This window comes from Theropithecus gelada, chromosome 2 (assembly GCF_003255815.1).
Source record: "Theropithecus gelada isolate Dixy chromosome 2, Tgel_1.0, whole genome shotgun sequence".
NCBI lineage: Eukaryota > Metazoa > Chordata > Mammalia > Primates > Cercopithecidae > Theropithecus > Theropithecus gelada.
The window spans coordinates 135,926,056-135,943,001 of NC_037669.1; the positions used below are offsets into that span (position 1 = coordinate 135,926,056).

The window sequence follows — 16,946 nt, forward strand, 5'->3', positions numbered from 1 at the left end:
TTATTTATTCCAACATTTCCTGAGGCCAAGCTGATTAAATAGGAGCCCACGTGGGAGATAAAAAGAAAGAAAAATAAACACTTTCTTAATAGATCCTAATAGGAAAAGCAAAAAGAATGAAAAAGCAAGTGAGGAAAGGAGGGTGAAATGTTCAGAATTATGCAATATTCAATTTTAGGTGTTTATTTTCTGTCCCTCTCTCCTTTATAGATAGACACACACTGCTTTTTGGAAATGCTAAAGATGACTAAGTGATAGATTCCTAGGACTGGTTAAAAAGGAGTTTGGAGCAAGGGAGCACTTAGGTTCTCACTCTAGCAGACAGTGAGCTAAGCACTTCCACATATGTGACTTTATAGATTTCTTACAATGCCATTGTGAAATAAGTTAAATTAGATCCATTTTACAGATAGGGAAGCTGAGGCTTAGCAAGATTAAGTAGCACATTGTATCTAAGATACAGGAGAAAGGATGGGGCTAGAGCACTATTAGTAGGAAAAAGGAAAGTTCCTGCTTGCTCTTTGGTTTCTCTCCTTCCCAACTTCTGAATGGATGCACCTCAATCAAGCAACATGTATGTATCCAGCACTTTCTAAGTGCAAAGGCATTGACGGAGTATAAAATATTATAAGTTTCAGTCCTCATCCTCAAGGTCATGATGCACAATTTTGACAATAAGATACACACACACAGAAATAACTAACAATCTATATCCTGTATAGAGAAAAGACTGGTGGTCCATGCTATGGGGCCAAAGGAGAGCCTGTGGGTTGGAGTTACCTAGGCAAGTGAGATGTGTAAGAATATTCCAGGTAGGAAAAGTAATGATGACTAGAGACTCAATAATTCCGGCAGAAGGTGGAGGGTAAGCATGCAAAGAAGCAGGACTGAGCAGGTCATAAGGCACAGTAACAACAGGGGAGCCTGGAAAAGTAGACAGAGCAGAACGGTGAATATGGCTGGATCTGCAGTATCTCCAGGTATGTGTGTGTGTGTGCGTGCGTGCGTGTGCGTGTGCGTGCGTGTGTGTGTGTGCGTGCGTGTGTGTGTCTTGGCATGTGGTGGGATGGAGGTTGGGGAGCTGGGAATAAATACAGAAAGCATGAAGAAAGCACTGGACTGAGACCGAAGAGACAGGGGTTCTAGTCCAAGCTTTGTTGCTAGCTGGAAGTGCAACTGCAGGCTACAAACTCAACATCTCTGAGCCTCAGTTTTCTTCAGCTGTAAGACCAGAAATTGGAGCAGATTATCCCTAAGGTCCATCCCATGTTAAGAATTCTGAGACTTTCCCTACTTTTCACTTTCTTCTTTTATTGCCCTCTCTCTGCTGTCAGCTTAAGGCTTTAGAAAATGTTATCCTTAATTGGCAAATAACACTTATTTTTTCCAGAAACAATTGCTTCATTCCATGAACCTGAACAAGCCCTGTCATTCTTTAAAAAAAAAAAAAAGAAAGAAATCTGTGTTTTTGTTATTGGAAAATTCTTAAAGCATAGCCCAAAGTGGCCAGTGTGGTTTCTATTTAACCAATGTCACTTTTTTCCATTATGCACCTATTCGTCTTTACTGAGTTATTATTTGATGTGAGAGTAATATTAGGGGCTCCATAGGAAAGATCTTCTAGGAACCTTACTGCTGTGTTTGCTATAAGGATATTGCAAGGATATTATTCATCACACAAAGAAGAACCTCAAAAGGAACTTCTCTCTGATTTACAGATCAGGAAGAGGTATGCCATTACAGAGCAACTGACTTCTCTCTAACTCAAGGACCCTGTAACTTTGTAAAGGGCTCAGTTTCCCTTTTCACAATTTAATGCTGCCAGAAAGCACAGAGTCAAATACAGGTCTAATTCTTGCAATACATTGGCTTATACACATTGGCTTATACACAACGTGCTCCCTCACCCTTGGCTCTCTGTTCCCTTCCCGCTCTTTTGGTGTTTCTTGGCTCTGTTTTTTCCATCTTCTTTATAATTTATTTTTATCTTTCTCAATTATATGCATTTGAGTTCCTTAAATACCTCTGGAAACAAAAAGATTTAAAAATAAATAAACACAAACAAGTAAATAAATAACCTGAGCAACTAAAGGCCTTGCTTTCTAAAGCAGGGGTCAACAAACTATGGTCTGGTGAACGAACGCAGCCTGCCACCTGTTTTTGTATGTCACACAAGCTAAGAATGATTTTTACATTTTTAATGGTTTGTAGGAAAAAATAAGATTTGTGATATGCAAAAATTGTATAAAATTCAAATTTCTGTGTCCATAAATAAAGTTTCATTGGAACATGGCTATGCCCACTCATTTGTGCATCATCAATAGCTGCATTCAGCCTACATAGCAGAGGTCAGTAGATGTAACAGAGGCAGATACAAACCTGGAGTATAAAATATTTGCTATCTAGCCTTTTACAGGAAAAGGGTTGTCCCTGGATTAGAGCTTCATTTTATATCTGTTTAAGTTTCTCCTGCCAATGTTAGTATTATAAGATTGCTTCAAAGCTAGGTATTTGCTACATACTAACTCAGTCTAGATATTTTTGGTGTTTTTCTCATAAAACTATCCCTCAGAGTATTTTAACCTTGACTCAGGCTCATGTTTACTGTTTGGCTTAGAGTTCAGTGCTATGTAATAAAGACAATTGATTTTCAGCTTTTTAGAAGTAACTTGAAGACTCTCTTAGGTCCATTTTATAGTCACTGATAAAATGAATTTTAAAACTTCTATTTTTGCTGAGATTTCTAAGCCAACAGAAAGATCTACACAGCAACTTGGCACTTTTTACACCACATTCAATGTCCTCCAGTTTCTTTTCAATTGATGCATGTGTTTGCATATTTACTTCTTTTTTTTTTCTCCTCCTGGTCAACCTTAGTTAGAAATAAAACGAAGTCTCCATGGAAACACAACATAATGCTCTCTCACAGATGATCGAGGGACCCAAGCAGCTGGTATTGGGCTAAAGTCTGCAATGGCGTCTGACCAAATTCGGAATGGAAAACAGCTTACCCAGCTCTTCCAGACCTCTCAGAATTCTAAAGCTGAGCATGGAAGCCTACACAGATTGTGAACTACGGTGGGTTGTCTTGTTCTTTTATTTTCCTTCTGAGAATATTCTCTTATCCATTTCTATGTTTCACTTAAAGGGTTTCAATCCCTCCCCTACGTAGACTGATGGACAGACACAACAGAATAAGTGGGAAGAAAACCTCCATTCCCAGTGAGCAGCTACTATATTAGGCATTTCTATGTCATGACTGGCCCCCAGTGTCTCACAGTTCTAAAAGAGGCAGAGCTTAAATTTGAACTCTGATCTGTTTAACTCCAATGCCCATTTTCTTTCAACTTCACAAGAAAAAATAGAAACAACAAGGCTTAACGGAGGTTTTATCTTTAACATAGCCATGGTCCCCTGCCCACCCTCTTTTTCCTGAGGGGGAAAAAAAATCATAATAAAGAAGTAAGAATATGAAAGTCAGCTTCTCTCTTAACCCCAACTATGTTTATATGAAATCAAGATCTAAAGCTAAGTTGGGGAGGAACCAAGAGAACCCTGGTTCTCTTTCCTAGAAATCCTTTCCAAATGGTTGAAGGAGAATGTCTTAAATAAGGGTAATAAGTGAGTGTCTTAAAGGGAGAATAAACAGAGCACTGAGGACATTGGGGAGTGGGTAATGGAGAAATGTGTCAAGAAGATGTGTCAGCACAAGCTCATTCTAATTTAGAGCCTTGGCTATTTCTTAGGGTTAATGATCAACTAAACTGTGCTTTTCTCCCCTCAAACTCCGATTTAGAAGCAACATTCTCCTAGGTCCCATTTCTTACTACGGTGTGATCTGGTAGCATATACCCTTGTCCAAGGCAGTATCTGGTACCTCCAAGGTAACAGAGCCTTACCCACCAAGGCATCATAAAGAGTCGTTCCAAACCTATAGTCTCAAACCATGGGGAGTATGGGATCCACATAGGTGTCTCAGAAGAGGCTGGGGGATGACTGCTCCCCTCAAACAGGTGGGCTCCAAGCTCCCACCTTTAGCTGAGGCAGCTTTGCTTTCACCTGTCTGGAGAAAGTGTTCCTCTACTTCATAATCCTTTGAAAAATGCTTTCCTAGAACATACCTTCATCTGAACATTGGCACACAGCACAGATCTGTAATTGATATTTAAACTAGACTTTCAAGAGAGAAAGGCATGCCCTCTGAAGGTTTATGCAACAATTCATGGTAACACCACCCATCCTATGACAAAGACACGGAGGCAGACTTTTTTTTTAAGTGAAGCGGTCCCTCTTCCCCTTCGCCTGATCTGTGTTCACATCACCATCACTACTACCACTGAGGGTCGAGGCAACACGAAGAGAGAATGTGGGAGGACAGAGAAGCAGGCTCCTTCCAGTGACAGAGAGATCCAGGAAAGAAACAGCAGCATCTCCTCCTCATCCATCCCTCCTCATTCCATGAGCTACCATGAAAAGGTGAGCTCCCCTTCTAAAGCAGGATGTGGTAGGCTGTCCTATCCTCCTTATAAATTGAGAAGAGTTCATTTCTTTTCTGCACAAGCCTTTTATTACATAAAGAGTCCGTGTAAAATACTTTGCTCTCCAGAGAGGAGCCATATCATTGCAAATTGCTATATTAATATAATTAGCTGATAAATTAGAGCAGCAGCTACTACACTGAAATAGACCTTCAGATTATGGAAAAATGAAATCACTGGGGACATATTGTACATGAAAAACAATCTTATGCTGTGCAGAAGTTTTGATTTGAGCTAGGACAACTGTTCTTACAATTGCTAAATTGTTTTTTCAGTTTTCAGTATCCTTGTCCTTCTGAATGGCTTTTACTCAGTTTCTGGGCTCTTTAAAACTCCAGGCACAGGTAAAGGAAAGACTTGTGCAGGAGCAATAATTGCTCTGAAAAGGAAAGATTCTTCCCATTGCAGAGCAACTTATAAAGATTACACATCCAACCCTATACCAGGAAAACATTTCTCCTTTTTGTTAATATTTCATGAAATAAATAATGGCATTGGAAGTTTAGTGTACTACCAGTAATTTATCTTGGGCTACATTGATAGGGAAATAAGTAAGTGCTGTCATTTCAAGGAGAACTTGAACTACTTTATTAGCTATTAGTACAGACTACATGATTCAAGTTTAGAAGAAAATAAGTCTTGAATCCCAGGGAGCATTAAAAAAAAAAAAATTCAACTCTTAACTTATAAATTCCCTTTCCCTTAAGAAGAATGGAGTCCCCATTCTTCATTTTGACCTGCTAAATCATCTCCCTACTCAGAGCCAAAGATACTTCTTCTGGCAGCACATGGTTAGGAGTTTCCACAGGTGAACTTGACTGTCTTTTGTGTAACCCTCTGAGGAAAGAGAAAACTCAAAGCTAAAAAAAAAAAAAAAAAAGTAGAAGAAGAAGAAGGAAAAAAACAAGGCAACCCAAGAAGAGGGCTCACTGCATTTTTCTTTCTTTTTCTTACAGGGTTTTGTCTTGCTACTTCAGTCCTTATTTCTTTAATAACAACCTTTGACATCAGTGCAGTGCCCTGGTTGGATGACTTTGCAATCAGCAGTACCTGTATGCCATGCCCGTCTCTGCTCTGGTGGTTTCCTGCAACGAAATTCCATGAACACGTAGAAACTTTTCCAGATATTTCTGTTCGGCTGCTCCACTGGGCCTCACAGGTTTGCAGGCTGCCTGAGGCTGAGTCTTAGTCACTGCTAGGTGCCATCTACATTTTAGAGCCGATTCACTGGATTTTGGCAGACCCAGCTTGGGGCTAGGGATGTCTGCGCAAGCAGGTTTATACAGATGCATGTTTCAAAAACCCAAGGAAGCAAAGCTAATTGCACGGTGCTTAACCTTAAGACTCACTGTATCTTGCTGTGAATACCTTGGGTTATCTGGCTTCAGTACGTCCCTCAAAAGGATTAGCTTGTTTTCTTTAGATCTCTCTTATCATTTTTGTAGGCGAGCAGGCTCCTACGTTCCCGACAGAGCTGTTGGTTGTGTGTCTCTGCCCAGGCCTGTGCATAAAGGAGCCTTTTGGTGGCCAATCACTTTTCTCATCCCTTTAAAGTACTCTGAGTCAAACGTAAGCAACTATGTATTGGCCCTGGGGAAAAAAAATATGGGAACTTTTTCCCATGTCTTTCTATTTAGGTAAAAGGAAATATTTTGGTGGGATCTGGGCCAATCTGTTTTTATAAGGACCATAAAGCCTTAGGGATGATTCATGAGTATGTAATGAGGCTTCTCTAAATTATTACATATTTTATAATCAAATAATTTTTTATACTAGTGGCATGATTCATTTGGGTGAAAAGTCTATTAACCTCTTTCAGATGTTGCTGTCAAATGATAGAAAAATATCAAGGGGTTGTAAAAGGCAAAGAGTCCACACAAATATGGCTAACTATTTTTGACAAATGTGAAGAGCAGTTCTGTGGTGCTAGAGCAACTGGATATCCATCAGCGAGGCAAAGCAAAACAACAGCACACAAAAACAAACGAACCATTGACCTAACCCTCATCTTTATACAAAAATCAACTCAAAATTGATCATGGATTTAAATGTAAAATGTAAAACTATAAACTTGTAGGTAAAAACAGGAGAAAATACTCAGAACCTAGAGTTAAGTGAAGAATTATTAGACTTGACACCAAAAGCACAATCCATAAAAGGAAAAACTCATAAATTAGATTTCATCAACATTAACAACTTTTGCTCTATGAAATACCACATGAAGGGGATTTTCAAAAGCAAATTACATTCTGGAAGAAAATATTTGCAAACCACATATCTGACAAAAGACTTATATCTAGAGCATACAAAGAACCCTCCAAACTCAACAATAAAAACATAAACAATCGAATTGGTAAATGGGCAAAAGATATGAACAAACATTTCACTGAAGAGAATATACAGACGGCACATAAGAGCATCAAAAGATCATTAGCCATTAGAGAAATACAAATGAAAACCACAATGAGAGATCACTGCACACCTATCACAATAGCTAAAATACAAATAGTGATAACACTAAATGCTATCCAGAGAAACTGGATCCCTCATAAATTGCTGGTGGGAATGTGAAATGGTTCAGCCACTGCAGAAAAGTTTCTTATAAGACTAAACATTCCAAACTTACTGCAACACAGCAATCACACTGTTGGGTATTTATCCCAGAGAAATGAAAATGTATGTTCACATGAAAACTTGCACACAAATGTTTATAGCATCTTTATTTGTAATAGCCAAAATCTAGAAACAACTCAAATATTCCAGAATGGGTGAATGATTAAACTGTGGCATACTCATACTATGAAATACCACTCAGCAAGTAAAAGGAATGAGCTATTGGTCAAAACAACAAGTTGAATAAATCTCGAGAGCCTTATGCTGAGTAGGAAAAAAAAAAAAAAAAAAAAAAGCTAATACCAAAAGGTTACATTTTGGAATCTGTATCATTCTATATATATAATATTCTTGAAATGGCAAAATTGTAGCTAGAGAGGAATAACAAATTAATAATTGCCATGGGTTAGAAAAGACAAAAGGGAAGAAGATGGCTGTGGCTATGAAAGAGTAGAGGTGGGATTCTTGTGATGGAACTGCTGTGTCTTGATTATGGTAGTGGTCACAGCAATCAATACATGCAACAAAATTGCATGGAATTAAATATAAATACACAAAAATGAGTGCATATAATATGGGTGAAATCTGAATAAGGGCAGGGGCTTGTATCATCATCCATTTCCTGATTGTGCTATTGAACTGTGGCTAGGCAAGATACCATCATTTGGGGACACTAGGCAAAGGATATATGGAATCTCTCTATTGCTTCTTATACCTGCATGTGAATAAACAGTTATCTCAAAATTAAAAGTTAAAAAAAAAAAGCACAGAAACTCCTCACACATGGGTTTTTCCACCACATGATTCCAGCTGTGACTTTCCTCCAGCCATGACTCCTGGACATAAACTGTTCATTCGGTCTAATAGGCTTCACACTCCCACCTCCCACCTGCCATCACATCTTACATCTTTGCTGACATGAATCTCCACACACACACACATGCTCCCTTAAAGCTCACCTCCTCTAGGAATTCTTCCCAGCCCCTGGCACACAATTATTCATTGAAATTCCACTTGCAATTCAAATCTAAAGCCCTCACTTGACACTTCTAAACTGCTTCACAAACATTTGCACACCGCTTGTGATTTCTGCAATATTTTTGTATATCCTACACCATTATTTATTTACTATTTGGAATTGCTTTTTCTACCTAAATGATTTTTTTTAGTGTTATGGACTGAATGTTTGCATTCCTCCCAAAATTCATATGTGGAAATCCTAACTTCCAGGGTGATGACATTAGGATACAGAGCCTTTCGGAGGTGAGCGAGTTGTGATCTTGGAGCCCTCAGAATGGGATTAATGCCCTTATAAGAAGAGGCCAAAGGTAGCTTGCTCTCTTTCCACCATGTAAGGACACTGGAAGGAGACAGCAGTGGTCCTTCAACTGGGAAGAGGGCCCTTACCAAGAACCTGACCCTGCTGGCACCCTGATCTCAGACTTCAGCCTCTAGAACTCTGAGAAATTAATGTGTGTTGTTTAAGCCACTAAGTCTATGGTAACAGCCTGAACTAAGACATTTAGTTAGGAAACATTATATTACTACCACCATAAACAGAAAAACCTTATCACTTATAATAAAATGGAATGTAGTCTGTAAAAAATGCAATCAAAATAAAGAATGTTATTACATTGCAGCTGGATATTTAGCGTCCAGAGGCTTGGGATCAGAGTCTTAACTCTTTTTATCTTTTATTGACAAAGATTTAAAAGTATTAGAGAGGTTTTAAAGATAATTTAGCACAAATCTGAGATTTTCTCTTCCCTCCTTTTTAAGTAATGAGAAAAGAAATAAGAGGAAATTGAAACAGCAATATACTATGTTTACAAAGTGAATCAGTTATTTAATGTCATATGAGTGGTACTTGTACCTCCTTTGGGAAACAAAGACATAATATGCTGTCCCAGAGTATGAGATACCTCTCTTGCAAGTGTACCTCTTAACTCCCCATCCAGATTATAAGGCCTTTTAGGGAAGGGACTGTACCTGATACAAGCTTGTAAACTCCAGTTATAATGATCAGAATGATGCTTTGTGCACAGTCAACATTGCATAGAGATTAACAATTTCCTTGCTTTAATTTTAAACTCCCAATAGCTACCTTTTCTCTAATAAACCTATTTCCATTTTCACCCTAGCAGCCAAAGCCCTGAGCATGAAAGAAGAAATAAGAGCTTGTAAAGAAAAGGTCAGAAAAGCTACGAAACACACACACACACACACACACACACAGTACAATGGAGTTAGGGAGAAATTAGCATTCCCAAGTAAAGTTGCACCATTGACATCACTTATGGTAGCCACCAGTTAAATCTGACTACGTGAGCCATGAAAGTGGTTCCTCCAGGGCTGAGAACACCTGGAGGTTGAGGCAGTGGTGCCAGTGGAGGGCCAAGGAAGAAACACAGGTGAACCAGGAAAGCAGTTTCTAAAACATGGGACAGGAGCCCTCTCCCATGTGTCCCTCTCTTTTTGTCCTCCAAATTTGGAACTGGGCCCGGGAAAGGAGAAAGAAATGAGAAAGGCAATATTTGTCTGGAACTGAAGTTTCTTTTCATAAAGTTCCAAAAGCAGGTCAATGTCATAAAAGGCCCCAGTTTAAAGGTGGAGGATAGAAACTGTATTTAATAAGAGAACTATTTATCCCTTCGGTTGTCAATACAAATTAAGATCAATTTTAAGTTCAATGTGGTAAGACTGTAAGAAATGCCTCTGAGCAGCTGAGAAGGACAGTTAATGTCTTTCTTGCTTTCCTTCTGTGTCTCAAGAACGATGATTTTCATATTCTTTTTAGAATATTTAAGTACTGTGCAATCACATGGTCAGCAGACTGTAGGAAAAAACAGGGCCATGTGATGAGACAGGTGCTGCCTGCCCCGTCCTGCTGATGAGGCACGGGAGGTCCGGGACACAGAAGCCACATACAGAAGCTTCCACAGCTCTGGGTGGTGGGCAGCCTTCATCTACACCTGTTCAGGATTCATAAACTGCCCAAGTGTGACCTTGGGCAGGTCTTGACCTTTCTGATCCCTTAGTTTCTTTACAGGCTCAGACTTAGGTAATCTCTAAGATTCTTCTAGTCTACATCTGATGTTCTGTGCATCTTAAAAAGTAATTGCTCTAATCATACTATAGAGGTGATGACCCTTCCTCCTGTGTAACTGGCGAGACTCGGAGTCCATGAATTATTCACCAGTTATGAAAGATACCAGGCCCATGAGATTTATGTTATTCTTGGAATATAGCAAACACCTTTATAGCCTAGTTTTAAATGTTTCTTGGCTTAGGAGGTGATTTGTTGAACACTATATCTTGGACATGTCGCAGTCATTCAAGAATCGTCCAGGTCTAAAATAAAAACTGAGGCCAGAGCTGGTGGGGCTAGAGGAGTGGGAATGCACTGCCACCGCTGGGGTGGAGAAGTATTGGGACCACCCAAGTCAATTTGGACAAGGGACACCAGACTACAGTCCAGAGCATATTTTTCTATTCTGATTATTTACAGGAACTTCGTCTTTCTGCTCTTGTTCACGTGTTTGCTCACTAGTGCTCTGCAGGTGATGCCGTGAGATGTCTGCCTTCTTCTCACTGGGTACCTTCTAAAGGGATTCTCCTCCTGTCACTGCCATCTTCTCTTCACCTTTGCCAGAGCTACCTTGGGGTCTAGCTGTATGTGGTGAGACTACAGCTAAGTACAGTATGTGTGTGTTGTGTTAAAGAAACACAATGCATAAAACATTGCCTTTGCCCTCAAGGAGCTCTCAGTGGAGGAGAGGAGAGAAACCAGTAAAGATTACAAAGTGATGTGATATGAGCAAAGATAGAGGCAATCGCTAAGGCTAAACCCAGTCTGGGAAAACAGCAGAGGATCAGAGAAGATACCCTGAGACAACATCAGCAGGAAAGGTAAAGGGTGGGAGGAGTGGAGGGAGTTCTTCCAGAAATTTGCAATCCAGGCCGGGCACAGTAGCTCATGCCTGCAATCCCAGCACTTTGGGAGGCCAAGGTGGGTGGATCAGTTCGAGACCAATCTGGCCAACATGGCGAAACCTCATCTCTACTAAAAATACAAAAAAAAAAAAAATCAGCCAGATGTGGCAGCAGGTGCCTATAATCCCAGCTACTCGGAAGGCTGAGGCAGGAGTATTGCTTGAACCCGGGGGGGCAGAGGTTGCGGTGAGATCCCGCAAGTGCACTCCAGCCTGGGTGACAGAGCGAAACTCTGTCTCAAAAATAAAGAAGAAGAAGAAGTTTGCAGTCCATCAAGAAATCTAATGTTAAATGTCTCTATCATGCATTAGTGCTTTTCTAGACAATCCCTCACATCTCCTATTAGTCTAGATTTTCTCAGCGAATACAACACAACAGTCCTAGTAGGATAGGGGAGGGGTTGCATGTTACAGTGCATGGGAGTACAGCACATGACTAATGGAGGGCCTCTATGGAGCCAGCCTTAGCTTATTCTCCCTGGCATCCAAAGGCAGCATCTTCAGTCTCACCTGATTCCTTTTCCTTATCCTTACTGCTTATCTATTGTATACTCCCGCATTACAGCATAAAAACAACCCCTCCCCAATGTATGATACATACACATTATAACCTTGCTTTAGAAAAAATTAGTAGGAGTGAGAGGATAGAAAAAATAATTATTTGGTACTAGGCTTAGTACCTAGATCATGAAATAATCTGTACAACAAACCCGTTACACAAGTTTACCCACGTAACAAACCTTTGCATGTACCCCCAAACCAAAAATGAAAGTTAAAAAAAAAAAAAAGAAAAAAGAGTGAGCACACTTATTGGTGACTAGGTCTATAGATCTCTATCTTGGTCATAGAGGGTTTGTGGGCAAGACTGGCCCTTGATATTTAACTACTGTTCTGCATTGATCCCACAGTCCTCAACTAGAAAGCATCTTTGAGTAGAGCTCTGGCATTTGTAGCAAAAACTTCCTCACCTTCTTTGGGTATGATGACCCTCTTGCTCTTTATTCAAAAGTTCCCAAAAGATGCCAAAATGTAGCCTTAGTCTAAAGCTAAAGGAAGGGAAATGGTCCATGGGGCCCAGATGTGCAAAAGTGCACAATGTGGCCAGAAATACCTCAAAACGTGGCAGTTAGAAGCAATGACTACTTTGGAGGAGAAGTAGGTGAGCAGTGTGGAAAGGATGGGAGATGAGGCCTCAGTCACATTATTTAGGCTCTAGGCTCTCTTTTTCAGTAATGTTGAGCCATGGAAGGTTTGAGAGTATGATAGTATGTGGTCTCATGCTGTTAAGTCAACACTAAAGTAATGCTTCCAGGGTGCTGAGATCACCTTCCCCCTTATCCCAGTCTGCATTGGCCTGGCTTAGGGGAATTTCCGCAGAGAGAGTAGAGTATGGTAGAAAAAGCACAGGCTATGAAGTTAGGAAGACTTGGGTTCAAATCTTGCCACTACAGCCCACCAGTGGGCACTTTCTGAGTCCCAGTTTCTTCCCCTGGAAACTACAGTTCATCATATTACCTAATAGGGTTGTTGTGAAAATTATAAGAAATATTGTATTTGATGTAACTAGTACAGAATAAATGGCTCAATAAATGGTGACTATTATTATAATACCTGCAATGCTGTCAGTGTCTAAGGGTTACCACAGACACTGCACAACTCCAAGGACTGCCATCCAAATTTTAACATACATGGATCGTGCCCCTCTAGTGTTGTACAGTGCACAGCACACACAGTTATACGTGGGAGACTTAGACTTCTAACAAGCAATAATTTTCAGAGGACTTCAATGCTATGGGCTGCATGACTATACAATGGTTGGGAATGGCTTTCTCCCTTGCTAAAGAGAAATGAGAGGTTATCTGAATAATGCTTATTTGTTCTTCATCTAGCAAGAAATATCTCCATCACTCCTTAAGTGCCTACTCAGAAAGCAGTTTTGAAAGTTGCAAGGAAGTCCACATATTTTGTCACTGGTGCCACATGCTCTGCCATGGGGCTCATCTATCTTCTTCAACACGTTATTTCTATGGGGTCTGGAACTTGTCTGTGACAAGGCTTTGGAGGCTGGGATGCAGAATGGCACCATGAAAAGTAATTCTCAGCTACAAAAGTAAGCCTAAAATTTTATCTTTTCAGTTTTGTGATATCGTGCACTAAGAAGTCTCACTGGAATCATTCCATCCAAAGCAATCTCTCTCTTCATCTTCTAGGCACTTACAATTAATCTAAAACATCTAGGAGTCTAACTAGAGCTAGAGGAACTCTGAAAAATAAACTGATTTAATTATCTTGTTTTACAAATAAGGTTATAGACATCCAGGTAAATTGGCACTATTAAGCAGTCATTATTGTAAGGACTGGAATAAAGTGCAAGTTCCCAGGAGCAGGGGCTTAGTGGATAAGGACTTAAATCCTTGCCTGCCAGCCTAATGCTTGTGTGATTTGAATACTCTCTGAGTTAATTAGCTTTCTCTGGGGAAAAAAAATGGGGAAAACAAAAGCTAAACCAGGCTGGGTGCGATGGTGCATTCTTGTAATCCCAGCACTTTGAGAGGCCAAGCTAGGAGGATCGCTTGAGGTCAGGAGTTCGAGATCAGCCTAGTCAAAATGGTGAAACTCCGTCTCTACTAAAAATTTAAAAAAAAAAAATTAGCTGGGTGTGGTGGCAGGAGCCTGTAATTCCAGCTACTTGGGAGGCTGAGGCATGAGAATCGCTTGAACCCAGGAAGCAGAGGTGGCAGTGAGGTGAGATTATGCCACTGCATTCCAGCCTGGGCTGCAGAGTGAGACTCCGTCGTGAAGAAAAAAAAAGAAAATGAAAAAAGAAAACTAAATCAGTTTATATATTTTGAAGTCCCAAATATACCATCCTGCCTCTTGAAGTGTCATTTCACTGTATAATAATTGTACATGTTTAATCACCAAAGTTCCAAGGCAAAACTGTTGAAAAAACAATCCACTGAAAAGCCCTCTGTGTGTCTCTGCTACAGAAGACAAATGAATAGTTTCACTTTGTTTACTCTATTTGTGCTGGAATGTTTTCTTTGGCTGAGAAATTTATAAAATGTAGACTACAAGCATCCCATCAACATTTTGAAATATTGTGTTCTACATGGTTTGCTTTTATAAAATCTCTATGGTTTATTCCAAGATAAACATAAACTTGAAGTAATTTCAACATTTGACATTTTCCCAAACAGATTCAAATGTTAGTTCAAATAGAGTAACCACTGAATTTTTAGACATCACCTTTTTTGAAACCTTGCCAGATAAAACACAACCAAGAATGAATGAATGAACAAATAAGATATCCCAAAGCCCATATTTCAAACCTCCTGGTTGATTACCTCAATTCACAAACCATGTATTCTTTCTTGTACATAATTTGAGCAAGACTGGATTTCTTATTTCCCATCCCTCCCTAAAGTAACGAGAGCAAATCAGATTAAAAGAACTATTAAAGGCAGGCATCCTGACAGCAGCAAGTAAAGCTTACAGCAAGGTAAGGATACAGAAAAAATAATAGAGGAAGAAAAAGCTCAGAAGCCAAAATTCAAAACTAAAATAGCAAAATGAGGACTCCAATTTTCAAGACAGATAGCTCCATATGCTTTAATAGCCCCTGAAGATATTTTAACATAGCACAATAGCCGACATTTATTAAGATAAATGAGAGTTGTCAAGTCATTTCTTCAGGTTTAGAAAGTTAAAATAAAGCCTTGACACTTAAATTAGAAAGTTTCAGGTATTAGAAAAAATCACTTGGGTGAAAGCTTTCATTCTCTGACAATGTCAGATGAATGAGGCTTAATTGGGAATATTTCCTGCATTTCGAAATGTTATCAGGCCCATCCTCATAACTTTTTTTCCCATTAATAGCAATTTGGTGGGTTAGCCAAAAAAAAAAAAAAAAGAAAGAAAGAAAGTCAACCAATTTGTTTTCAAGCTGCCGATTACATGTTTCTTTCCCTCGGCCATTTCTTACCTGCCTCCTCATTGGTTTGCACTCCCACAAACCCCCATGCATTCTCCTATAAGTCTAGTTGAAATGCGCATCTTAAGTGTATTTGTTCCTGATGCTTCTCTTCCCTGTCTCCCTGCCTCCTGGTGTAACTAATCACACCTTTACCTGAATTTTATAGCAGTTCCTTCACACTTCTAAGATCACACCAAAAAACTTTACTGTAGTGTTGTCTTCCCTGAACAGATCCCAGGATCATTCAGGGCAAGAAGCCCTGACTCTGCATCCCTGTATCCCCAGAACTGGAACATGGTAGATGCTCCAGCTTCCTGAATAAATTCTGTTTAATTTTCTAGTTTGATTGTTAGAAACTATTTCAATGTTACATATATGGTAATGAAAGAATGTCCTTAAATGTAAGTATATTTTTTCCTTTTTAAAAAACTAATTCTGAATGTTAACTTCATTGAAAATTCATTTAACTGAAAATACTTTTAAAACACATTCAGTACTTCTTTTGGATAAATGACCATCTGGAATGTAAAATATTGCAAACAGATTTAAGCATTTAATATTTTGCTCAACAGCAACTGGTGTTTGGATAGTCACATCGTTCAAATTACTAAGCTTGGAGACAGAAAGAGCTGACCTTTCTAACACATCCCACTTGTAGAATTGTTTGTGCTGACTCTCACCTCCTTAATCCCAGAGGTAATTAAATAATTCAACAGCCCTTTGGACAGCTTGTTTCATACTTAATGTCCATTGCTGTAATCAAATTAAATATAAAGATTAAGCTACGAAATGTACCTTAGGCTTTGTTTTTTTAAGGAAATATTTCACATGGGAGATATTTGTAATAAAAAGTCTCTTGTATACAAACCATATTTTCTTAACCTATTATTCTCCAAATTCCTCATTAATTCTGCACAAAAATGTATATATACCTTGATTGAGGATAGTGATTCAGAGAAGAATGCCAGAATATCATTGAGGATATGCAATTTTATTTAACAACATTATATTCAAAACCCGCTGTCTCCTGCTTCTGGGAGCAAAGTGATTATCTTGTCTGTTGTTATGAATCCTGGAAGTACATTATGGAAAAACCTGTGTAATGATTATATTGTTTAAATGAACACAGTGTTGTAGAAGCTCCCCTTAAAAACATGCACCTTATCTGTTCTGAAATAACAGACTGAATTAGTGAGCTCTCCTGACTCTCCGCAAGCGCTCCCTGAGCCTTGTTTCCATGTGCCTGATCCTGCCTCCTGAGACATCAGACCATGTCTGTAGCACCAGAGTCTGTGGCTGTTACCATGGAAAGGGATGGCCTTGCAGCAACTCCATCTCACAATGGAATGGAGGAGGAATAAAACATGAGCTGCCGAGAGCCTCATCCAGTCATAAGTGAGTCTCAGGGCAATGAGGAAAACTCTGACAGGTTCAAAATGAGAGCTGATGCTCATAGACTGACATAAGGAAGGCTGCTTACTTCATCAGTGTTCCACTGCCAGGTGGATATCAGATGACCATCTACAGGTCTCTGAAGTGTCATCGGCCTTCTCAGTGAAACAGGAAAGTTGAGATCCAAACAAAGAAGCCAGAAGAGATTGACCTACCATGTGGCTCAGGAAAGGTCAGGTCAAGGGGTCCAGTTTGAACAAGGGGAATAACATTGAAAGTAAAGGAATGCCTTGGTCTCTCCATGTTATGGAAAATAGCCAAACTCTACCTTAGAAGCTCCGTAACCCTGTTTCAAACACAGCTCTGTGGCAGAAATGGACCTGGGATTCACCATGCCCACTTCTCTTCCTTCCAAGGCATACATTTATAACTACA

At 39.6% G+C, this 16,946-nt stretch overlaps 1 protein-coding gene across 3 annotated transcripts in view; it reads right to left on the bottom strand.

The window, feature by feature from the left end:
- Positions 1-16,946, bottom strand: part of KCNAB1 (potassium voltage-gated channel subfamily A member regulatory beta subunit 1) — a 414,948-nt gene that overhangs the window by 385,842 nt on the left and 12,160 nt on the right. Inside the window, exon 1 of one of the 3 annotated variants that reach the window (XM_025374903.1) lies at positions 5,589-6,047. The exons of the other annotated variants lie outside the window; for them this stretch is intronic. Coding sequence (XP_025230688.1) covers positions 5,589-5,830 — 242 coding nt within the window. The 5' untranslated portion in view covers positions 5,831-6,047. Of the gene's footprint in view, positions 1-5,588; positions 6,048-16,946 lie in introns of those variants that run through there. 3 annotated transcript variants of the gene reach the window in all.